Consider the following 26,353-nt stretch of genomic DNA (forward strand, 5'->3'; position numbering starts at 1 on the left):
ATGATGGATAGGGCTCTACCCAGTTCAGCCATCCACCTCTTCTACCCTGCTGTCCTGGCCAGTGGTGTCACCAACCCAGTAGAGCATAGGTCTCCATATTTTTCACAAGGCGTAAGGATATGCTATGCGCAAGGTCTAACGGTGGGCTGCAGCACCCAGTGCTGGATCTATAAATATTGGATGCAATATCCCTCTTCTAGGTCCTAATCAGCCTTCAGTTGATTAAATGGGTTTATCCAGTGTGTATCAAACAGGCAGGCTATGCGCTTGTAGCCTCACTCCCCCTAGTGTCAAAACCCCTTGTTGGTGCATCCCTGGGGTAAAGTCAGGGTTAGCTAATATTGGTGTCTTTAGGGAAGGAAGTCAGTCCGCCTTGGCCACCTCTGCGTCCCAGACTCTGAATGCAGAGTCAGTCACTGGGGAAGAATAGAGACCCCGCGCTAAATATTTGCGGTGGAGCCAGGTCCTTTTCCATATGTGAAAGCCCTCCACTGCCTAGTCCATAAAGCACCAATGTTTCTCGGAGTCTGGTCGGCATCATTCCACCAGAAACTGTAGGAAATAACGTACGATTATGGGTACTGCAAGGCCACCCTCTTGTCATGCGATAGAGTAGCTGCATGTAGAGATTCGGTTTCTTCCCGCCCCAGATGAACGTGTTCATCCCTAGCTGCAGGCACCATGTGTGTGTTGGCGGAGACAGTGTAAGGACCTGAAAGACGTAGTGAATATGAGGGAGGACTGTAATTTTAACAGCCGCTATACTACCCAGCTAAGACAGCTGCAGGCTTTGCCATTGAGCCAGGTGTGACATGACCTGTGAAGTGATGGCAGCATAGTTGTGTTGCTGCCTTGGCCACCAAGCAGGCCAGCTTGATAAGATATGCACTCCCCTGCCCATTCAGAAAGGAGCAATGAGTGGAGGTAGCCTTCCTGGGACTGAGCAAGCGATAGGTTTAGGATTTGAGATTTTTGCATATTAACCATAAACCCCAACAGTTCCCCGAATAAATGAAGTTCTGCTACAATAGCAGAGAGGGACTACTCTGTATTAGCGAGGGCAATAATCACATCGGCATATAGGCTGATGAGGTGGCAATCACCGCCAAAGTGAAATCCTGTAATAGCTGGATTGACCCAAAGTCTTTCTTGCCAGGGGTTCCATGTATAGGGCAAATAAGAGGGGGGTGAGTTGGCACCCATGTCTTGTGCTTCTCTGGATGGGGAAGGGTCAGGATAGGTGCTGTTGACTCTCAATGACACCTGTGGGGCAATGTAGACACTGCGACCCAGAGCCACAATCTATCTGAGGCCGAATTGCTTCAGAGTCTCAGAGATATGGCTGCTGTACCCTATAAAACTCCTTTTCAGCATTGATTGAAAAAAAAAGGGCCTCCCTCTGGGATTGTTGGGTCTTATCCTTCAGATGAAGAATTTGTGTGCTACTATCCCCGCATTGGGGATTAAAGCCCGCCAGCTCAGGATCAATCAGGTCAGGCATGAGGAGATTGAGGCAGTGGGCCAAGATGCTGGTAAATAGTTTTGCATCTATATTTAATAGTGATATAGGTCTATAAGACCCATACACAGAAGAGTCTTTGCCAGGTTGTGGGATAGCAGAGATGTAAGCCTCCAACATCGTGTCGTTGATGGATCTAGTATCAGCAAACAAGTTAGAGGCACGTGAGCAGTGGGGCCAGATCTAGGCAGAAAATTTTATAACCATCGGGCCTGGGAGCCTTCATGGGTTTCAGGCTGGCAATGGCTGAAATTACCTGTTTTATCCTGATCGGTCCTTCCAAACTCTCAGCATCGTGTGGTGAAAGTCGGGTGTCACTCTCAGGTATCCCGCAGGGTCGACAGCTTAACCCCGGGCGGTTTGTATGGTATACTGTAGACATCTTGGAAGATTGCTACGATTTGAATGTCCCCGCCCACTTTGGTGCTCGAATTGGTAGGTATCACTTTGATTCTTTCTGGGTTTTGGCCCGAAGCCTGCTGGCCAACATCTGGCCGTATCGATTGCTTCCTAGGTAAAGTGTATGTTTTAGTCGTGCCATTGCGTATTATGCCCTTTCAAGGGCCAGGCGCTTGAGGAGCAGAGACACCCTTTCCAATCCCCTCTACACCTTTGGGGCCCCAGTACGCTTATGTATGGCCCCTAGCTCTAGCACCTTCTGCTCGAAGGTCACTGATTTCTTTCCAGCGACTATTAACAGCTGTCGAGATAACAACCAACTTCCCTCGGACCACTAGCTTCAAAGTCTCCCATAAGGAAGTTTGACGTCTCTCCTGTGTCATCCCAGAGATGGTTACTGATCACCTTTCGCAGAGCTCCTATGTTACATTTGGATTGGAGGAGGCTAACCCTGTGCCGCCAGTCTGCTGATGATTCACTTTTAACACCATAGAGAGGAGGGGCATGATCAGATACAGACATGGTGGCAATATCGACCTCTTTCTTGAACAAGGGCCTGAACCGTCTGGGATGCTAGAGGTTGAGGCGGGCATTGGTTCTGTGGGCCACGAAGTAGTATGTCTTCCTGCATTTTAGTGTGATAAAGATGCCAGACGTCCCCTAGGTCACAATTGGCTAACCACCGGAGGCCCTGGGTCGAAAAGGCACTGGATTGGCCAACGTTTAGTGTCTATAACTCGGTTCAAGTCTACACCCACCAATATGGCAACATCAGGAGATTACAAGACAGATGTGAGGGCTGCCTTGATAAAAGTCTCCTGGTGATCGTTGGGTGCGTAGATGGAAGCAAGTGTAAAGTAAAAGTTGCCCAGATTCAAGCGTTGGGCAAGGAACCTCCCCTTAATTTCTGCCAATTTGCTCTGGACCTCTCACTTGAAGTCCCCGGAGAGCAAGATCAACACCCCTTCCTTTCTTCGCAGGGCCTGAGGACCAGTATCGGAGGGGGGAGGGACCAGTACACTTCATCCTTTGTTTATCTTTGGGGAGTAGGTGAGTCTCCTGTAGGAGACATACATCACTGCCGAAGTGTTCTAAGAGATGGGGCAGCGTCTCATTTTGTTGGGTTGTTTAGGCCTCGTACATTTAGGTATGTCACCGTAAGCTCCAGGAACATGGGTAAGAGGCGAGATCTGGAGCCCGCCCCTCCTTGGTTATTAGTCATGGAGGATAGAGGGTTGGTACAAGAGCGGGCACTTGGATCCCCTGACCCTTGGACAGATATCAATAGGCCGGGAGATGTGAAGGAGTAAGAGCAAATAATAACAAAACCCCATCAACATTGGTTGTAAAGCTGTAACTTTGCCAAGTCCATGAAGAATGGAAGGTCGTAAGGTGGACATGGACCGATCGGTTGAGCAAGGTGCATTCTTTAGAAGGTGTACTGATTCAGTGAACTCACCTCCGCCACAGACCTAAGCAAGATGGGCAGACCCTTGTATGTTACAAGACGCATGTTACGAGAGGAATCCATGCAGCTGTGGCTCGAGTCCTTGATCGCGCACTTGACTTGCTGGCTCTGAATGCTAGACTGTCCAAGACCACCAGGCACTCCTGAGCATGCTTTTTTGGATCAGGGTGTAGAGCTTCTTGCTTCTGCCAGCTTATTGCCAGTGCGGTGCTTGTGTGGGGAGCCCCTGGGAGAGCCAGGCCTGGAAAGGATAGAGGGGTCTCCCGGCAAATCAAGAATGAGGCAGGCTTCTCTTAGTGTTTTAGGTTGCTAGTTGACCCTCCCATTAAAGATCCAGTCAAAAAGGGTACCCCATCGATAGTACACCTAGTTAGCATGCAAAAATTCAGTGACTGGGTTGAACTCATTGAAGGGTGAGGAGCGAGATGTCTTGGGAGATCCAGATTTGATGATCACAGAAGTGGATACTTTTTTTGGCCCTTGCGTTCCTCATGATGTCTTCTCTGATCTGTTAGTCATGTACGCATGCCAGGAAGTCCGGTGGTTTGGTGTTGGAACCTCCAGTGTACTTGATGTACCCTATCAAGCTGCAGTTCAGAGTCTTCGGCTCATCCCAGGATTGAGCAAAACAGTTCCTGTACACAACCCTTGATGTCAGGGCCCTCGTAACCCACTGGATCCCCCTGAGGTGAATGCTATTATGGCAGAATCTATTCCCAAGGTTCTCCGCTTGGGCCCGGAGTTCTTTGTGCTGTTTGTGAAGTTGTATGACCTCCTTTCTCAGCATCTCCACTTCTTCACTTCCTGCAATCTCCAAAGAGGAAACCCATTCACTCACCAAAGAAAGGTCCTTTCTCACTTACTGCAGGTCCCGTGAGACCTCTTTTGAGATCTTGAATGTTCACCATGAGGGATTTGAACAGGAAGCCTTAGAAAGCTCTGTTCACCAGGTCCTGCTCTGAATCAGGCGTTTATTCCGAGTCCAACTGTGGGGTTTGCTGCGAGGGCAGAGCTGGGTCTTTGGAGGCAGCCGGTGCGGACCGGGTGAGCATATCCCACACTGACTAGTCACGCTTGCCCCTTGCTGTTACCATGACCTGTGGAGGTGGGGACATGCTAAATGTCTCTGGTCTACTTGTGATGGCTGGCTAACTTTGCTGTTTAGTAGGCCTCTCCGGTGACAGGTCCTCATTCCAGCAAGCTCTCAGAGGCTCAAGTACACAGTGAGCCTCACCCACTGCCAACGGGCAGACCCCTGGTAGGTGTAGAGATATGGCACGGGGGAGCAGTGGACCAGCTAAGTACCTAGCAGGCCCAGACCCTTTTGCCTAGTGCTGCTGCCCTACCTGGTTGAGTGCGAGGTATGGAGCGGCCGTACAGGGAGTGGAGCATTTTGCTCAGCTCGCATCCTTAAAGGTCTCCCCAACGACAAGATAGTCCCTCTGCAGTCTCTAGAGGGCTAGAGTCCGAGTGGATTGAAACTGTTGTCGCCAGCCTTTGAGCAGAAGCCTGGCGTAGGAGCGGGGGGGTGGGGGGGGAACAGCAGGGGCCCACAGAACGCACTCCGAACCCACCCGCGCCACTCCAACGCGCCCCAGGCCCAGCGCCGGGTGTAATTCCCCCCAGGCCTGGTACTCATTGCGTCAGGCTCAGCAGGCGAGTGTCTGTATCCGGCCGACCCCCAGGAAGATGCAGCCATTTCCAGGGAGGATCCTACGTTGAGTGACTGGGAGTTCCGCCCCACTTGCTGGCCATATTCAAGGTCGTGAGCTGAGAAAATGCGTAGGTCCAGTGGCATTCTGGTCACCAGGCCTAGGCCTCAAGCGCCACACCAGGACCCCGGCGCCAGCCGCCTCAAGGAACGTGCTGGGGATCTACGCAGCTCCCTTGATGCAGGAAGGCCCTCTTTAAGGCTTGGTAGGGCTGGGGTCAGTGCGTTCAATGCTGTGTCCACTCGCGCCAGGGAGGCTCTGTTCAGTCACAAAGATGCATTTCAGAGTGCCACACAGAAGATCCAGCTCCATCACATCAGGGCGCTATGCAGACAGGAGTCAGGCTCCCTGATCAGGAATGCGCCATTTACTCCCATCTAAGGCCGCCACTTGCTGGTTATGGGTGTGTGGAAGAGGGGCCCAAATCAGGGTAATGTGCTTACTGTCTGGACCCAAAGGGGCGCTGAAGAGGCAGCCCAGAATGTCGTTGCTGCCGTGGAAGGCGGTGCTGCATGGACTGTAGCCCCACGGTTCAGGAGGCCACAATCTTACCTGCCTGGCGGCCGGTTATCTGGGCCGTCACGCTGTGCCCAGATTACTTCAGGTGCCGGAAGCAGTCTGTCGATAGGAGCTGGGCTGCTACCGCAGCATGAGAGATGGGCTACACGGAGGTCGCTGGCCCAGGGGCACCATTACCTGCAGGTGTGAATGGCCCAGGCAGCAGAGGAGCAGATGACATGGTTTACTCCGCCGCTATCTTGGCCATGCCCCCTACACAGCATTGTAATGATTTTATTGTCACTTCTTTAATTTTGATGTTTGCTTGAATGAGTAAAGTGATAAGCAGGTATTTAGTCAAAAGTGATGTTTTTGATTTTGAGAACTAGGGGAGCTGTACAAGAAAATGTCAGCATGTCAGATTCTTCTTCAAGTTATTCAAGCCAGCCATTACGGCATACTTCCTACACCACATTGACTTTTGCCCTTCAAATTAGTATTTAATCCAACAGACGCCTCCATTTGCTGCAGGCAGATAGCAATACCATATGGCTTGAATGTAGTTGTTTTTATTAGCAGATTGAGAATGATTGTGGATTACTCTGCAAAAATCAGGCTGTACTGCAAAACTTGATATTTTTACAAGCCTATTACTGATGCAACTCAGTAACTTGAGCAATGGTGCATTGAGCACCTGTAGGAAGGTGGAATCTGACTATATGGTTGCCCCCATTTTTTTCCTGGTGTTTGAATGGTTTTTGACTAGTCTGGCTGGGATCCTGCTATCCAGGACCCCAGCCTATCTGCTTACTCCCTTAAATGATTGGTGTGCATATTAGATGCACTAGTGATTGGATACTGTGGTACCTTATGAGACCCTAGTATATGGTACCTTAGGTACCTAGGGCATTGGTACTTCACCGGCCTACCAGGGGCTGCAGCATGTATTATGCCACCCCTGGGAAGCATTCTCAATCTGACACCACAGGCCTGCTACTGCAGCCTGTGTGAGGTAGTGTTAGCACTCCTCACTGAGATATAGGTTCCTATATCTCACCATACACACACACATAAACCTATCAGCCGCCCCTATTGCAGGCCCTATCAATCCTGAGGGCAGGGTGCTTGGTTTACTATGTTAGGTGGTGCTTCTGCATGAGCAGGACCTCTCTGCAGCTGGCAGAGTCTATTCTATTCTCTGCTGCTGTTTGTGGATGCGGTTAAACCATATACTCTTAAGTGCATTATAACCTTGCGATAAATGCTAACTTTGGAATGACTGCATCAAAACATGTTGTGTTTGGTGTCAAACAACTTGGAATCATACCCCCACACCAGTAACTGGTGTGGGAGTATGATCCCACCCTTCTAGAGGGGATGACATGTACCCACTGTACTAAACAGTAGAAATCTCCAAGAGCCCTGGCATCACAAAATGGATGCCACCAGCACAGGCACTGGGCTGCCCTCCTGCTGCTGACCGAAACTCGCAGTGGAGGAAGCCCAAAAAAAGGCATCCTGTCACAGGGAGGTGTCACCACCTCCCAGACAGGATTTAGTGTATTGGGGCTGGGTGGGTGCACTCTTAGAGTGCTTTGAAGTCCTGCACTGGGGGAGCAGTAGGCTCCTCTGTGCATATGCCAGCGCAAACCGGTTCAGGGGCTACCTGCCCCATCTCTGGCGCGAAACTGGACAAAGGGAAGTGGGTGTAACCACCCACTACCCTGACCCTCCTAGAGGAGTGGTCATAGAGCTAGTCCCTCCCCTATCTTCACTATAAGATAGCAAGCGTTGCCAATGCAATTCAGATAACCTTGGACGACGCTCTACAAAGAAGAATCCTGGCCCTTCGACGTTCCACTACCTTTGGAAGACTGAAGAATCTCCCTTGGAGTCAAGGAGTGACTCCCCTGCTTCGCAGGCACCAACAACGGTTGCAAACTTCACTGCTCCCGCCGAAGTCCCTGCGGCCCCAGAAGCGGATTTCCTGACCTCTCGACGGACATTTTGAGTCCCCAGCGAAGCTGTGGCATCTGGACCCCACGAGTGACGAACTGCAATACCTGGGAACCGTGCACTGATTTAGAGTGCAAACCCTAAACAACGTTCCACGAACTTGTGCTTTGGACCATTTGTGGCCCACGTCCCTAGCAGGTCTTGATCCAAAAATCAGCGGCCTACCCTGTCCCAAGTGACCGTGGGCTCCTGTGAAACTTTTCCTGTGGCGGCGTCTTCGCGATCACTTGCCCGTTGGCTAGTAGGTCTCCCGAAGACTTTCTCAACGATTCCAAGGGCTCTCCTGGTTGCTCCGGGCCTGGCCTCACTTACCCTCGCTGGGGAAGTCCATCAGACCGTGCTGGTCTGCATCACCGACTATCTTCAGTCCACACGAGACTTGCAGTTGGCAAGGCTTGTTGGCTCCAATCCGGTTGCTGACACAGTCATCAGCTGCAGACGTCGTGGGACACTCCGAATCCAGCTGCTGATCATCGTCGATCCCTCCTGGACCTCGTGAGCGAAGAGACAAAACACCATCGACGACCTGAAGTGACGCGACATCTGTGGTCATCCATCTTGCTGGCCACCGGTCACTGGCAAGTGACTTTGAACACTGTCCCTTCAATTTTCAGGTCCTCTTCATCTTCAATCCACCTTCGGATTCCAGCGGACACCTCTTCTGTCGTCTCAAGCAGCAAGTCTTCATTGGTCTCCATTGAAAACAGCATCGCGACCCGATACCAAAAGACACCTATGCACCCGGCTTCCCTGGGTGAGGTAACTCGTGCACTCCGGTGCCCAAGTGTGTGTTGGCCCTCGAAATACTTACCTTGTAAGTGGCTTGCTTGTTGACTTCTTCGAAGTGCCCTAAACCTTTAAAATACAAACAGCGACTTGCTCCATTGTAACCTATAGGAAACCCGCAGCTGTGTTTAGACACTGCACGCGTCTCCCGTGGGCTTGTTACTTACCTGCTAACACTGCAGTAGTGAAGCCCCAGCGATTCCCAAGGCCCTAGGCTTTGTCATTTTGCAAGTCGACTTTGTTAACCCATTTTTTTAGTATATGGTCTGGTACGCCCCTAGGGCTCCAGCCATATTTGTGCTTAATTTAAACTGTTGACATTTGAATGTTTACCTGGCTTCTAATATCATAAAGAGATTAGTAGAGTGTGTCTAGAAATAAATACATATATATTTGATATATATACCTGTGTGGTGTCCTGTTCATTTGGTAATTCAAGAGATTATAAGGTAAAACAAGCTGCTTTACATTCCTCAGAGACTTAGCCTGAAGGCTGCTCTCCACAGCTACCACTAGGATAGCTTTCTTTAAAAAATTGTCTTAAACCTATCTACCATAAGAGTCGAATTGGACTGGTGCAAGGTGGCCACTATAACTAGTGACCAGCATATGCCAGGCCAACGTCTCACAGCACCTATTTGATTTTTAAATGTACAAACAAAATTAGGTGCACACACAAGGGAAGGCTATTTGCTTTCTGTACTTGTCTTGTGCACCAATTGCTATAATTGTTTTTGTTCCCGAGGACATAAAATGAACAGTTTTTTGTCTATCTATAGTAAGCACCTCACTTCTCTACTTTTCTCAATTTCCCCTTTTGCAGGTACTTTTGCAAACTCAAGCAGTCGACTTTTGGCATAGCTAATATTTTTACCCTCCCCATTTTTTTTTTTTTTAAGAGAATAATTTGAACCGATTAATGCAGGATTAAAGAATGACTTATAGTACTTGCTCTGGCAAGCACAAAGTGGTTTTCAATTCTGCATAGCATTTTTTTGCACCTCCAGGGTGACTATTTCCTAAAGCATTTTGATGGATCAAGATGGCTTAAGTGTACTAGCATTTTGGCTGCACAGATTCATTATATATTAGAGTTCAGTTGTTGAAATCTGTATTTTTATTTTTTACTCTTATGTTGGTTATGTAACTAAAACAATCTTAAACAAAAAAACATTTCAACTTCGATTTGACTTCTCATTAATATTTCATTAGCCATGCTCCCAAATACTGCATTAAGCCTAATATCTGTGGTAAGGTTAACACCAATGTAGTAGTTTTTTCACTGTTTGCTTTACTAAACATTTCAAAAGTTGTACATTTTCAGTTTATGAAGTTGTCTTGATTGTCCTTTTTTATTTCATTTTTTTTATGCTGTGCATTTCAGGAGGAGCTGGATAATGCTGTAGGATTTTCCAGAGTAATCCACGCTATTTCAAATTCTGTAAGTACTTTTTTATATTGTACTTGATGTGGTGCTGATGTGCATTTGCAGATAGTCAGGACCCTACTCCATTGGCATGTTATTTTCAGTTTAGTTATATTGGGGAACATAAATCTCAGGGTAATTAATTTGGAATGGCAAAAAATATAGGAAATAGTAAACTATTACTGTTATGAGGTGAAGTAAATAGTGCTGGGGATAATGGAAAAGGGAGTAGCAAACTGTTAAAAGGGATTTTCAGGGGTCTACCCCCTATTAATTACATACTGGTTTTATATATACATATATACAAAGCAAGTATTTGCCAAGGGGCAAAGCTTTATAATTAAAAATGCAGGCCAAGGCTGTTGGCTTTGCCAGTGGTGGGGGTGTCTTATGGTATTCATGTTGCCCATTATTCTCACCTTATCTTAAAATATGTATTTAGTACAGTTTATGAATAGCAAGAATGTTTTGAATAAAAACATCAAAGCACAGCAAGGTACCTGTGAAATGTACCTATATCTATGAAATAGCAGCTCCAGATATTGTGGCGGCAGTGCGTGCATTGTCAAATCAATTCGGGAGCAGCAAGGGACAGTCCCTTTAGAAACGACTTATAGAATTTGACACAGTGGCTAGTGGCTGTGTGCACCGACTCTCCCAAGATGACTTAAAGGAGTCATTTGGCCATAATGACTTAAATGTGAATACCTAGGGGCCACAATTCAAGATATGTGAACTGTATATTGTTGATTTAAGAAGACTGGGGCTCTCTAGGAAATGGTGGAGATGAGGAAAGTAGGCAAATAGGATGCCTTAATGCAGCTCCATAGCTATGGTGCAGCAGTGGTATCTGAGAAGCGTATTGGTCCATCTTTTCAGAACATCTTTGGGCAAAACAGCACGATTGCCTGTTAACACTTAAAAATGCATTAAAGTCCAATTTAATTTGACCATTTTGAGTGTATAAACACAATACCATGCTTCAAGTGCTGTGAACTCTACATCTTGGGGATGATGGTCACCTCCATGTAGATCTCCTAAACCCTAAAAGGAATACTGCACTCTGCCTATTCTGAGAAAATGAGAACTGGCCAGTTTCTCACTCTCCTCTACATGGACTCCCCCATTACCCCTAGAAATAGTAAATGCGCAGTTGTTGGTATTTTAAGTTATACAATGAATATTCAATATTCAAAGTAGCTTTATTTCGATATCCAATATCTTAAAAGCATTTCCATGGTTACATCCGTCAATTTTTAAAGACCATAAAAGATAAAACATCAGTTTAAAAATATAAAATACAATCAGACTTAAAACACATCAAATTCTAATGGCCCGCAATATTGAGTAATATAATTATTTCAAGAATAATCTGGTCTTAGATCAATATTTACAAAATTAATTTGTGGCCCTTCTAGACATGAAGGCCATTTTCCTCCTTTAAATTATTCTTGGTTTATTTCTCGAGAATAAAGAATATACAATTATTTATTATTCAATAAGTCTTGTGTATCAGACTGAAGCTAAACAGTATAACCTCAGTTGTCTTAATATGTAAGAAAATTAACATTGGGAGAACCGCAAACATATTTTAGCGCACGTTCGTCATTTTCTATTCAGTTAGTCTGGTTCCTGCCTAATATCTACTTATGAAGTTTTATGATTGCTATGTTGGCTGAATGGTTATTCCTTATTATTTCTTCACTGAACAGTGTCGTCGTCCCTGCATAACTTGTAAAGCTAGGTGGGTCTGCAGTCTGATAACTACACTTCCGCGTGCCCTCCTTAGCAATCAGTCCTCATGTGCGACTCTTAACTTCTCACATCCTTTTATACTTTCTCCTCCAAATTATCCTGTATGGAGAGAGAGGACACTCCTGCCGTGTGTTATATATTTGCTCCAGAACACTAGCAATGCATCTGTTACAGAAGCACACTGAATACAGGCAAATATAGCCATTTCTATTTCTGCCAAGTTTGATTAGTACTAAGCAAGATGGCCTTGTAGCAAAAATAACTGCATGTATCCCAGCAGCTTTGAGAGAAAGTTTTCAGTTTTCTGTTTTGTTAGCATGACTAATCTCTTCTCTGAATATAATGTCTGAAAATAGTATTGCAATCTTGCTTTCATGTTGGCATACAATGTTGTCTGAGTTGTAGGTATTATGCAAAAAAGCCTGTCACAGAAAACCAATTTTTTATAAAAAAAAATGTCCTTGGAGAAATATATTGCATGTTAATACATAACCGTATCCGTTTCCGCCTCCTGTTCCCTTAACAGCCCATTCCCCGAATTACCACTCCCACACCACTTACATTGATCAACCAACTTGCCCTCCTTGCCTCTTATTGATATAATAGTTCTCATACTGTCTCCTGCACCTGCTGGTTCTCCTTTTTTTCTCTTGGATCTAACAGTCAATCTTTGTAATGCAAAGATCTAAAAATCACTTTTTTTTTCTATCCTGGATGTAACGTTTCACCTTACCCAATCTTGAATGCAAGAGTCCACCATCCCCATCTTGGAACTTCCGGTCCCCTGAAACCTACAAACTCAACAGCTACCCTGCCCTCACATGGACTGAGACTTTACCACCCTGAACCTACCTGTTTCCCCTCCCTTTGTCTGGAATTTTGTCCAGTTCTTCAGTGTGGCTCTCTGATTAGCTTGTTTGCTGGTGGAACTCTGAATCTCCATTATACTAATCTGTCTTCTAAAGCCTACCAGTTCTCTCCACATTGTGAACCAGTCCTGTCCGAAGGAAGCAAAGATAACTATGTAATCCAGTACCAAACTGTGCATGCAAAGAGATGTGCCCCTCATGGAGCCACCATAAACTGTGAAAAAACCATTATGGGCTAATGGGCAATTGCTTTTTAAGGTTAGTCAGTGCTTAATCTATAAAATATTAAGTGCCAGGGCTCTGACCAGGAGCCCACTGCAGCTTGCACCACACATCGGCCTTGTCCTCGCTGCCAAAACAACTACTAACCATTTCTCTCTCATGTAAATGTGACCGTTCAGATTATTCCAGGTCCCCAAGGCTAAAGGAATGGCTGGGGAGGCAGGTATTAGCAATTTTAATGTATATTGTATTCCTGAACAACTGTTGTTTTGCCCTTCTCTAAATTAGATGAGCAGCGCGTCCATGTGGTAGACTGTTCTAAGTATTGTGTTGACAATTAGATGCCGGTGCTGAGCACCGGAAAGCACAGGCTCAAACTAAGCACTGAGGTTAGTCCCACCTTTTGCTCAAAATTCTATTAGACACAACTGCCCTATTCCAATGAGGACTCTGTTCCTTAGGCAGGCCTTACTATTAAGAAAGGAACAGACTTCTTGGAGTACAGTTCCTGAGAAAGGCCCATAGGAGTAGAACAGGCTACCTTGTGTTTCAAGGCTGACGTTTAACAGTAGGAGAATGGAACAAACTTCACTTTTTTCAGTTTCATTGCAGAAAGTAAATGGTTTGGCGGTAGGCGATGGCCTCCACAGGTCTGTGGAAACACTTTGGGGGGGGAGAGAGAGTCTAGAGTATGCTTTGTGTTGTTTGCTCAGACCGTATCTTGAAAAGAGCAAGGGTGTGTCACTGTGGTTTGTTCTGTCTCAGTGCTCTGTTCCTGCTAAGGAGGGCCTTGATAGGACTTACTTTTTAGTCTCCAGCTTTTAGTTGCTTTCTAAGTGTTTATTTCCTTGCAGGTAAGGGACATTCCCTACTATTACATATTCCATCTGGTATATGTTGGATGGCCGTTACCATATCCTTTTGAGCTATTTAATATTTGAATTGCTTAATTATTAAAAACATTCCATCCGACATTCCCTACCAACCCAGCAACCTCAAGACGCCTTAAGTAGCCAGCAATCCGTAACCATGACTAGCATTTAGAGACACATTATAACAAAGTACTTCATAGAGACGCTTATTTAGGAAGAGAGACTGAAGTCGGAGACAAAAGAAGATGGTGGGAGCTCGGATGCCATCCATATTGCCTGCTAATGATCCCATCCACTAGGCGCATTTAGCCTGCCCGATGGTTAACATGGTCTCAAGATGGTCTCCAGTGAACTCTTTGCTCTTAAAATGAACTAGAGATTTCATCAACAAAATACAAAAAATACAGTTCTGCCGACAGATCCTTCTGCTTACTTTTACCTTATTGAACGGTACTAATTTTACAGACAGTAGAAGGTTGGAAGGTCAGGTTGACCTTCCTGTCTCTGAAATCCATGATCTGCACATCATAGAAGATATAAGGAGGAAGCATTGATCATTCCAAGCCATTTTGCATGCCTATAAGTCAATTTAGGTTGCAGAGCATGCCATGTAGGCATGTGTATACATTACAGTTATGAAACATACTCGGTCAGTTGCGCTGCCTAGTGGTGCTGATGTCTAATTACAATGATGCCTGAGTTGGTGGGCTCTCTAGGTTTTGAACATACATCTGTTTATTTAAAATGCTGACATCTACAGATCTAATCATATCTTGCTGTAGATTGTGCAGTTTTGCTGTTCTTTAACACTAAATGTCAGGGGTTGTATTTACCCTGTTTAATGGTACTCGGTTTAGCAGGCTTGAAATGAGGAAAGATGGTGTTGGGTTTGCTGGAATTCAAACTTGTGACCCTAACGGTCACTGATGCCAACATCCATCGCTTAACTTGCTGAGCCATCTTACATGCTGAAGGTAAGTGTGGAGTGAGTGAGGCGATCAATCAAGTTAGCAAGGTCCTCAATGATTAGCCAACCACTGGTTCTTATGTCTCCTAGGAAAATATTGTGGATGATCTACAAGGGCTTTCTGTTATTTACTTTTGTGAAAATGCCTACCCCTGCAAAAATGCAACTTTATTGAAGCGTAGTTCGGCCAACATGTCTAGGTAAACGTATGATTGATTGAGGACATCACTGCACCAAGAAGCAGAGAAGCTACTCTTCGAACCCAGTTAACTAAGCTGAAACTAAAGCTGTTCAGGTCACTCAGACTTTGCTCTAATGACAGCTGGGTTTCTACTGCCTGCCCTGCTGTACGCTGGTGCTGTGAGCCAGTAACCAATCTTAAGAGAAACCGGGCGAGAGAACCCATGAGGTGCAACTACCCTTGGCCTGGAAAGATGGCACAGAGCATGATGCTTTACGAGGATGACTTATCCACATGAAGCAAGAGATTACCCTCATATTCAGTAGTATTCGCTTGATGGCCAAAGCAGGATTGATTAGGATAACACATGCTAATGTCATTAAGCTTTTGAATGGCAGTGCTTTTTTAGGGAATGTTGTTGCTTCCAGCCATTTATCCCAGCGTTGCCTGACGCAGCATGAAATTAAGTTCATAGTGAAATGCCAACAGCAATGACTTTGCAGTATGAAAACATTTTTAGATTCAAATGCTTTGCACATTTCCTCCATCTTTTAATGAGCGGATTCTTACTACTGTGATCCAGCTAAATTATTTTTAGAGAACAGCATCCTGAGGACAGGGCCTAACCTGTACACTCAATATTATACATTGGCTTTGCCATCTAAAAAAAATACTGGTAATTCTAGGGTTAGAAAGCTGGTGGAGTGATCCAGTGTCTTTATCCAATCTGACTAAAGTTGCTGTGAAACAAAAATCATATGGGGCTCACGTTTTAGGTCATGGGCAAGTGAAATCCTTACATCACAGTACTTGGAACATAAACCATCACCTTTATTTCCAGATGAAATCTATCCACCTCTAGCAAAGACGTACTTGAGATTTCTGTATGGAACACTTTGCATCAAGAGTTTTACATCAAGATGGTCCTTTCCGCATTCCTCTAGTCCATTGTTCGCTTTGTAATTGCCTGGCAATTGAAAATAAAGAACATGTACTTTATTTTCTGCCCTGCATATCGAACGGAGAGGATGAAGTGAATTTGTCCTACTTGTCTTCACCTAGATTCCTTCCAGTATTTGCCTACTTAAAGGATTTTACAGTCCATACTTCCCAGCCTATTTTGTTTGCTGTAAGCAGATACCTATACTCGGCATGGCTAACCAGAAGGCGTATAGGTAGGCTACTATAAGTCTTTTGCGTTATTTCCTAGATTAAATCTCAGTAGTTGCAGGACCTACTAAGTCATTTCCCTGAGTGTTTAGAATCCTAAGGTTGTGTGCATGTTTTCTTAGTAAAATGGATTTTTTTTTTTTTTTTTTTGAAACCGTTTATTACAAGACTCAAAAATATACAAATATGGGCCTACAACCTTCCGGCCGGCCGCTAGCGATGAAAGGAGCATACGATATACATTTATAAAACACATGGTGCTGCGGATGAGCATGCACAGGAGTTAACATCGTTGAGAGCCACACCCTCCAGACCCCACTATACGGTTCCATTTTAAACTTAAAGAACAACAAGTACAAACAAACCCACAAGGCAATCCTCAATCGGAAATAGCAACACGTGCTCCCCTAGAGGGGGGATCCTAGCCATCCATAGGAATCTCAAGAGGGGGGGAGAGATCAAAACTAGGGCTGGGTAAACCCAATGCTCGGTACCGGGGGGATGAGTTGGCTAAGGGGACGGGGCCGGCGACGGATCAGGCAATAACGGTGGAGCACAGATTCCCCCGCGGTAGGCGTTCCAGGGGCCCCACACTTTCACCCATGTCCCAGGCTTACCTCTCGCCACATACACCACCTTTTCCCGAAACATGCACCAATCCATATGTTCCTTCCAGGCCGAGACAGTCGGGGGGCCTCTGGGATCCCCACAGTTGAGCAATATCACGCTTGGCAACCATATACCCCAGAGTCACCCACCACGTCTGCGGCACCGAGTAATCGGTAGGTTCCCACACATTCAACAGGCATCTCCTCGCTTCGGGCAACAGCGCCACATGCGTAACCACTCGCAGCACCTCATGCACACCACGCCAGAACCCCTCCACCTCCGGGCACTCCCACAAGATATGCAGAAAAGTCCCCAACGCACCACACCCACGCTTACACAAACCGTCCTCAGCATAGCCCATACGCAGGAGCTTTGGCCCCGTCATGTAGACCCTGTGGAGTATCTTGAGCTGGACGAAACGAAGGCGAGCCGGTATGGCCACCTCTTTCGGGGAGGCCACCGCGGAGATCCAGTCCTCGTCGTCCAGCTCCAGCCCATCGGCTACCCAGGACTCACGAAGGGCAGTCAACAAGCCTGAGCGGTCGTTGATCAGTTTTTTGTAGATCAGTGAGATCGTGCTGTCAGGGACGTGTCCATCCAGCACTCTATCCTCCAGGGGGGAACACTCCGGGATGGAGGCAACGTCCGGAAAGACGGAGCCCAGTGCATGACGGACCTGCAAATACCAAAAGTACTCGCTGCCCTGTAACTGAAATTCCGTCTGCAGCATCTCGAACGTTTTAAATCCTCCCCTCGTCCAGAGATCCCCCACTTTGCTAATGCCGATTATGTCCCACTTCTCAAAGCCCTTCGAGGTCCACAAGGAGCCCAACCGCTCAGACGCGTATAGTGGTGACGCCCGGGTCAAACGGTCCTTCCACCCCATAGCTGCATTGGCCGCGTGCCACACTCGCACCATGACACGCGTGGGGCCCGTTAGGCGATACCGTCGGGCGCGCTAGAGTAGAGCGCTCGATTATAGTCACCACCTGGAAGTAGCATCCTATCCATTTCAAATGCCGGGTTTAAGGCGGGCCCATATAGGCCCTGATTAATAGCAGCTAGCTGGGAGGCCCAATAGTACCGTTTAATATCCGGGAGGGCAATCCCCCCGTCATACCATGGGAGCGTCATCTTCGCTAGGGCAATACGTGGCCTCCCGTCCCAGAACAGGCGGCGCTGCAAACTCTCCACCTCGCGGAAGTAGCGCGCTGGGACGAGGTCCATAGTGTTCTGCAACGCGTACAGGAAACGCGGCAGCGACATCATTTTAAACAATGCCGCCCGGCCGAGCGGCGAAAGCGGCAAGCGCCGCCAGCGCGCGACATCCTCTTTCAGACGCTGGAGGGGGGGAAGCAAGTTCCGATCATACCGGGCCTCCGGGTCCAGAGTAATGAAGACACCCAAGTACCTAAATCCCTGCGGGGCGACCTGGATCGGACAGCCCCGCGGGAGGATAGGAGCCTCCCCGGAGAGAACATACACACACGATTTAGCCCAGTTGATGACAAGACCGGAGTTACGACCGAATGAATGTAAAACATCAACCAGTACTATGAGCGATTTACGTGGGGAAGCTAGATACAAGAGGATGTCATCAGCGTATAGGGATACGCGGTCCTCATACTCGGGGGTCCAGCGGAGACCACGGATGGAAGGCTCCCACCGCAGCCACTCCGCCAGGGGCTCCAAGGCAAGTGCAAAGAGGAGCGGCGATAAGGGGCAGCCCTGCCGTGTGCCCCGGCCCAGCTCGAACGGAGCCGATACTCTTCCGTTCACCACCACCTGCGCCAATGGGCCCGAATACAGCAATTTGACCCAACTGATGAACCCTGGGCCAAATCCAAACTTCGCAAGCATCGCCCAGATGTATGGCCATTCAAGCGTGTCAAACGCCATAGTGGCGTATAAGGACGCCAAAATGGCCGGCTCCCGTATGAACGGGACACGTGCGAGCACACCGTGCAAACGCCGCAGATTAAGGGCTGTGTTGCGATGGGGAATAAAACCGGACTGGTCCTGATGAACCAAATCGCCCACCACGCCGACCAGCCGATTGGCCAGTACCTTGGCGAGAATCTTGGGCTCCGCATTCAGTAGCGAAATGGGCCGATAGGATGTAACCCGGTCCCGAGGTCTCCCCTCCTTGTGGATGACCACGATTGTAGCCAGACGCTGGTCCAGCGGGAGGGAGCCCACCGAGTGTGCCGCCAGGAACATAGCCCGGAGGTGGGGCGCCAGCGTATCCGGTCGCAACTTGTACAACTCGATAGGGAGACCATTCGGACCCATGGCCTTGCCGGAAGCGACCGAGCGTATGGCGAGGGCGATTTCGTCGGAGGTGGGAGCAGCGTCCAGCGACACCCTGTCATCCCCGGAAAGGGACGGCAGCGCGATATCCCTGAGCAGGGCACGGGGATCCTCTTCCGAGCAGGGAGACACCGGGGAATACACCCCACGGAAATAATCCGCGAAACAGGAGACGATTTCTTCTGGCGCAGTTACACACACACCATCCGTTTTCTCAATCAGCGGGACCACACGATTCGCTCTCTCTTTTTTGTCCAACCACGCTATCAGTTTACCAGCCTTATCACCCACATCATACAGTCGCCCCTGTTGCTCTCTACTGAGGCCCCTGGCCGCCTCCGTGACGAGGGCCCTATAGGCCGCTTGCTTGAGTTGGAGGACATGTAATGCGGCATCCGTCACCCCACCTTCTAGACTACCCTCCAACTCGGCTATTTCACCCTCCATCCGGGTCACCTCCTCCCGCTCGCGCCTCCGGGCGTGGGAAATAAGGGATAGGGCCTCCCCTCGGAGTACTGTCTTGAAGGCCTCCCACAGTGGTACAGCCGAAGGCACGGACCCCACATTCTCATCAAAATATCGCTGAAGGGATTTAATCAATTCAGCGCGAATGGTGGGGTCGCGCAGGTACCAAGGATTGATTGGGACCACCCTACCCTCACCCCTCGGAAAGACATCAAAGTGTAGTAGGAGCGGGGAGTGGTCCGAAATACCCCGTGGCAAATGGCGCACCTCTCCCACCCTCCCAACATAGGCCGCCGGGACAAGGACATAGTCTAGTCGTGAGAGACTACCATGGGCTCCCGAGTGGAAAGTGTACTGCAGCTGCGTGGGGTGTTTTAAACGCCAGCAGTCCACTAATCCAAATGTATCCAAGAGGCCGGATAGCCACGCCTGTGCCCGGGGGAGGTCCCTAGGGGGGTGACGATCCACAGTCCCAGATACCACCGCATTGAAATCCCCCCCACAACTAAAAGCCCCCCCGGAAGGCCAAGGAGGAGGCGCCCCAGGTCTGCAAAGGTGGTCGACTGCAGCCCCGGTGGGATGTATACTGACACAAAGACAACCACTTTGCCCTCCAGTCTTCCCACCAAGACCGTGTAACGTCCCCTGTCATCGTGGAGCACCTCATCAATCTCCAACGGGAGCGAGTTTTTCACCATGATGCCCACACCCCTTGAGCCAGACGTAAAGCCCGAGTGGGCCACTAGGCAATAGCCACGCCGATTCATGGCGCAGAAGGAGTTGCCAATGAGGTGTGTCTCCTGCAGAAAGACTACATCGGGCGAGATTCGCTTCAAAAACTGCAGGACCACACCTCGTTTGATCCTGTCCCCCAGTCCATTCACATTCCAAGACAACACAGTTAATTCCCTACCCCCCATCATATACAGAAGCCATCATTCGTCCCCCGGAGAGCACTTTAGAACTAACACAAACATATGTTTGCCTTGTGATAAAAACGAACACCCCATCCCTACCCACCCACCCCAACAGAACTCCCCCCCTCCCTGCACCCCTGCATGAGCCCGAACAGCCCCCCCAACGTGCAGTGTGCCTGTCGCCCCATATATAGTTAAACTAACTGGACCCCCTAGAGGAGGAGGGAGAACCCCCAATAGACCCAACACAACCTCCATAGGAGGGGAACTTACAAAGACTGACGCAGAATCGAAAGTGGCATCATTTTCGTCCAGAGTGAGGCCCAATATTAAACCCTCAGTCCCGATCCAGCGTGCCGTCTCCCCCCGCCGCCCCCCCCCCCCCCGCCCCCCCGATCACGATCCCCGGACAGAGTATCCAGCCAGTCCCCGGCCGCTTCGGGACGATCAAAGAAGTGCGTGCGACCGTCCACCTCCACTCGCAGCTTGGCTGGGAAGAGCATGGCGTATTTGAGGTTTAGGTCCCGAAGACGGCGTTTGACGCCTAGGAAGCTCAGTCTCTGCTTCTGGACCGCTGGGGTGAAATTAGGGTAAAAATTTACCTCCATATTGTCAAACTTGACCGGTCCATGCAGTCTGGAGGTTTGCAGGATAGCGTCTCTGTCCCGAAAATTGAAAATCCGGGCAATGAGAGGTCTCGGAGGGGCTCCGACCTTCGGCCTTCCCCCGGGAACCCTGTGGGCCCTCTCCACAGCGAAGAATTTACTCAGCCCCCGTGGCTGGAGATGGGTAGCAATCAGGTCCTCCACAAAGAGATCCGCCGCCGCCTCCGCGCGTCCCTCGGGCACCCCGATGATGCGGATGTTGTTCCTCCGTGCCCGACTCTCGGAGTCCTCCAGGCGTCGATCCATAAGCGCACTCGCCTGACTAAGCCGGCGCACCTCTGTTTGTAAGGCCGCCACATCTGTCGTAAGGCCCGATGCGGTGTGGGCCAAAGAATCTACTCGGTCATTGGTTTTGGAAAGATCGGCCCTCACCAGGCCAACATCCACGAGGACCGAGTCGATCTTCTGCGCCAGTGTATCGAACCGCTGGCCCACCGAGGCCTTCATCTCGGCAATGGCGCCCATGACATCTCGCAGAGTCAGATCTGCGGGCAGGTCTGGGGCATCAGGAGGGCTCTCAGGGGACTTGCGCGGTCCATCGGGAGATCCCTTCTGGAGGGTATAGCGGTCCATACTGTTGGCCTGATGGACGGCGCCACGCCGGGTCGATTTGATCTTTGCCCGGTCTCCATCTTGTTTCGTGGCCATGGCCACCAGTCTCCCAGTCGCACCAGCCACGTCGTGTAGGGCAGGAAAGCAGGGCCACGAGCTCCGGGGGGGGGCCACCTCAGAGCAGCGGGGTGGATCACAGCCTGCAGGCAGGCAGGGTCTCCCAGCAAGGCCACACCAACACCAAGAGCTCCGCGACCCAACCTCGCAGAGACGGCAAGGGGGTGCGAAAGCGAAAGTGCGGGGTACGCGAGTCGCCTGCCGCTGTTGTTCACTTTGTCACTGGATCACCCCACAGCGCAAATCCGGGGTCCGGCGAGGGGAAGGCCGCAAACCTCAATCGGTGCTCACTCCGGTGTCCGAGGTCCGATTCGGAAGCGGGAAACGGGTGCCACCTCAGCTCAGGTTCACCAACATAGTCCCCTCATCCAGGGCAGGATAATTTCAGGATAATCGTAGGAGGTTGCGGAGGTCCTCGGGAGCCTCGCACCTACGCGGCCATCTTGGTTGCGCGCTAGGCTCCTCCCCCCGTAAAATGGATTTTTAATGCCACATGGGATTGTAGGGGTATAGGTAACTTCAGCAGTTGTAACCATTTTAATCTATTTGTATGATTCATTTTATAGCTTTTATTCTATTTTACGAACTGTATGCATTTCTTTTAGGTGGCTTTTGATTATTTGTAGAACAATAGTAGATTGTCTAAAACAGTATGCATACATTTATTTAAAAATGTAATTTGTTGGTGGATAATATAGTGATTTAAGAGGTGGATCCAAACATCCCTGTGAACATAGTGGACCCCTGAGGTTTTTGTTGATGGGTATAAGTTGTGTAACCTCACCAGGTAGCAATTATCCTTGATGCTCCTGTATTAGCTGCTTAAACCACTGTTGTATTGCAAGCTTTGTTTCTAGCATCTCACTTTATATGGCTTGTGCATGTTTGCACGTGTGTATATTTATATATGTGTGTGTATATATATATATTCATAGAAAAAAACATAGGTTGCAGGGGTGTTATAGTTAGCTGGACATTTCACTCGTACAAAACCATAGAAATTCCCCCGTTATAGTTAGTTCAGCTAACTAGAACTCGCGCCCCCGCAATGCACTGCTGATGATGTCACATATTACATCACTCATGACATGGTCAGTGACATCACTGATGACATCTCAAATGACATCATTGATATCATCCAGTGAGTGTGTTTCTGTAAAGTTGAAATATGTTTAATATATATAGGGAAAGGCGTATTGAAGAATGAGTGGGTGTATAAGTGTCTGAATGGTTGATTTAGTAGGTGCATGACTGACTCTGTGAGTGATTAAACGTATCTTACTGAATGCATGGGTTAGTGACTAAACTGTGTGAATGTTTGTATCCATCTGACTGTTTGTGTGTAAACGGGTCCATGGGTTTGTGAATAGCTACATGAGTGTCTATATGAGGTATTGATTGGTTGTCGGAGTATCTGTATGAGTGTTTGTGTGGGTGGGGTGTGTGTGACTGTGCATAGATGTGTGAGTGGGTGATTCAATGGGTACATGGTTTCAAGAGTGCATCTGTGATGGACTGTATGGGTGTGTGTGTGGGTTGGTGGGTGAGTGACTGTGTATCTCAGTGGTACATGTGTGAGCAACTACATATGTTTGTTAGAGTATATAAATGGCTATAAGTGAGTGTGTGATTGTGGGAGTGGCTGTGTGGATGAGTGTGTGCTTGTATCAGTGATTGTATAACAGCGTAAGAATGTGCTAGTATTTGTATGAGTAATTGAGCTGGTGTGTAACTGTATAGGTGAGTAAATGGCAGTGTGATTAATTATTTGCACGACTGACTAGGTGTGTGAGTACCTCTATGGATGAGTGGCGGTGTGTGTGTCTATATAGGTGTATGAGTGCATATGATAGTCCTGTACTGAGTGACCATAAGTATGAGTGACTGTACGGCTGAGTGGATGTGTGTGTAAACCTAAGAATTAGTGAGTGGGTATGTAGTTATTGGTGTTGGAGTGTCTATGGCTTTGAATGGCAGTCTGAAATTTAGAGTGGGTGTATCAAAGGTTATATTAGGCTGTGAGAAGATACATCAAATTATCACATGGATGATGTCATCAGTGATGTCACTGACCATGTCATGAGTGATGTAATATGTGACGTCATCAGCAGTGCATTGCGGGTGCGCGAGTTATAGTTAGGTGAACTAACTAGAATGGGGGAATTTCTCTGGTTTTGTACGAGTGAAATGTCCAACTAACTAGAACTTTCCCTAAAACCCATGTTTTTTTCAGTGAAAATGCATATATACCAACGATACTGCTCTCACAGAGAAGACACCTCACCCAGCGTTCTGTTTCAACCTTCTTTATTTGGCAGGCAGCAGCGTGCTAAAACCGGGCCATTTTAACAAAGACTTTGCCAATCTCTGCCATACGCGTTTCAGAAACAACTTCCCTTTGTCACTGGCTTGGCATTCAGGGGCAAGTTGAATTCAGGTGTTTTCAATCAGTCCTCAGTGGGCGTATATTCGCTACGTATGCTGGTTATCGTAGTCCAGGTAGGTATTTCATTCTTTAGTAGAAGCCGTTTGTCCTTCTGCTCCTTAATTAAATTCCAATTGGGTACGCCAACTGAGGCTTGATTGAAAGAGATTGGCGAAAGACTTTGTTAACATGGCCTGGTTTTAGCACGCTGCTGCCTGCCAAATAAAGAAGATTGAAACATAACGTTGGGTGAGGTGTCTTCTCTGTGAGAGCAGTATAGTTGGAATATGTGTGGCCTGCTCCGGTCACGAAGACCACCCCACAGCTGGTGAAGCAGGTCCGACTGCCTTGATTGTGAGGCACACTTCAGGAACAACGTACCTGTTTGGAGAGGCGCGAATCAAGCAGCAGGCTATCCGTGTCCATGATAGCGACCCAATTGGAATTTAATTAAGGATAAGGACAAACAGCTTCTACCAAAGAATTAAATATCTACCTAGACTACAATAACCAGCATGCGTAGCGAATATACGCCCACTGAGGCTTGATTGAAAACACCTGAATTCAACTTGCATGCAGTTCCTTTCCCCTGAATGCCAAGCCAGTGACAAAGGGAAGTTGTTTCTGAAACGCGTATGGCAGAGATTGGCGAAAGACTAACATGGCCCGGTTTTATCACGCCGCTGCCTGCCTGCCAAATAAAAACAGGTTGAAACATAACTGGTGAGATGTCTTCTCTGTGAGAGCAGTATTGTTGGAATATATCCTATCTATCTATCTATCTATCTATCTATCTATCTATCTATCTATCTATCTATCTATCTATCTATCTATCTATCTATCTATCTATCTATCTATCTATCTCAGGGACGTTGTAGTTAGTTGGACATTTCACTCATACAAAACGATAGAAATTCCCCCATTATAGTTAGTTCAGCTAACTATAACTTGTGCGCCCGCAATGCACTGCTGATGACATCACTCATGACATCACTCATGACATCACTCATGACTAGGCCTGGGTGAAAATTTCGTTCCGTTCACAGAAATTGCGATAATTTGACATTTTCGCGTTCCGCGGAGAGTGCGAAAATGTCAAAATTTCCACATTCCGCAGCTTGGCGATAATTTGTTTATTGCTCGCGCTGTCAAATAATACATTCACACGCGCGCGATTGCCTTACCTGAATCCCTGCGTTTGCCGACAAGTTTTCTTGATCCGGTCGCGTTCTCCATGAGATGTTGTATTGTTTTTAGCCATTTGCGCTGTCTCGCGACAGTTCGCGCCCGCAGTGTCGTCATGCGTCGCGCGATCACGTCTTTCTTCTCGCGATCATGCACGGCGAGACAACTGAAAACAAGATGGGCGCGCCCGCGAGCAACCACATGGGTAAGTTGGCGAGCCGCAACCATGCAGAAAATCTCGCGAACACGCGGGAAAAAAACTTCCGCATCTTCGCGATATTTCCGCGTGTTTGCGATAATTTTTAACATTTATGCGATAATTTGCGAAAGTGGATTTTGCAAATTCCGCCCACCCCTACTCATAACATCACGGCAGACCTCCTCTCACCCTAATATAACCTTTGATACACACACTCAAAAATGCAAACTAACATTTTCAAAACAATGGACATGCCAATACCAGTTACAACACACCTATTCAGTAACTCCAAGATCTACACACATCCACTCATTCACCAACAGTCCCTATACAGTCACTCACACATGTACTCACTTATCATATGTACTCGTACACCTATACATCCTGTTACACACCACCACTCATCCATAGTTACTCACACACAGTAACACATACAAAGTATCAAATGTCCATTCACTTGCATATAGTTATACACACACTACCTCTCTTACTTCTACAGAAACTTACACGTACATACTCTCTTAAACGATCACTTATAGAAATACCTACTTATTTGTACAGGAACTCTTCCAATCTCTCACTCTCACATATACTCACTTGCATACACCAATACTCACATATACTAGTTTAAAACATATGTAGTTACTCATAAAGACACTATTGAGACAGTCATTCACTCACTAACACACCCATACACACACACTCATCCACCTCTACAGTTCTGCACACATGCTCTCTTCAACACATACAGTGAGTCACTCATTCATGCATCTATGAACGAAGTAATACCCCCACCGAACCATACAGACACTCATACTGATACTCAAAAAACCAACTAATAACCCATATAGACACTTGTGTAGCTACTCGCCAACCCACGCAGCCACTTCTACACAGTGAGAGACTGATAGATATTTACATATTTAAACATTACTCACTAACCCATGTATTCACTAAGATACACTTAATCAGTCAGTTATACAATACATTTTACAAAAATAAATCATCCATTTAGACACTTATATACCCATTTATTCTTCCATCGACCT

The 26,353-nt window shown here is 47.7% G+C and overlaps 1 protein-coding gene across 2 annotated transcripts in view; it reads left to right on the forward strand.

The window, feature by feature from the left end:
- PARN (poly(A)-specific ribonuclease) overlaps positions 1 to 26,353 on the forward strand; it is an 806,720-nt gene that overhangs the window by 132,527 nt on the left and 647,840 nt on the right. For both annotated transcript variants that reach the window (XM_085628287.1, XM_085628288.1), the window contains exon 12: positions 9,783 to 9,839. In XM_085628287.1, the coding sequence (XP_085484413.1) occupies positions 9,783 to 9,839 (57 nt within the window). The remainder of the gene's footprint in view (positions 1 to 9,782; positions 9,840 to 26,353) is intronic.

Source organism: Triturus cristatus, chromosome 10, assembly GCF_964204655.1.
Source record: "Triturus cristatus chromosome 10, aTriCri1.1, whole genome shotgun sequence".
Taxonomy (NCBI): Eukaryota; Metazoa; Chordata; class Amphibia; order Caudata; family Salamandridae; genus Triturus; species Triturus cristatus.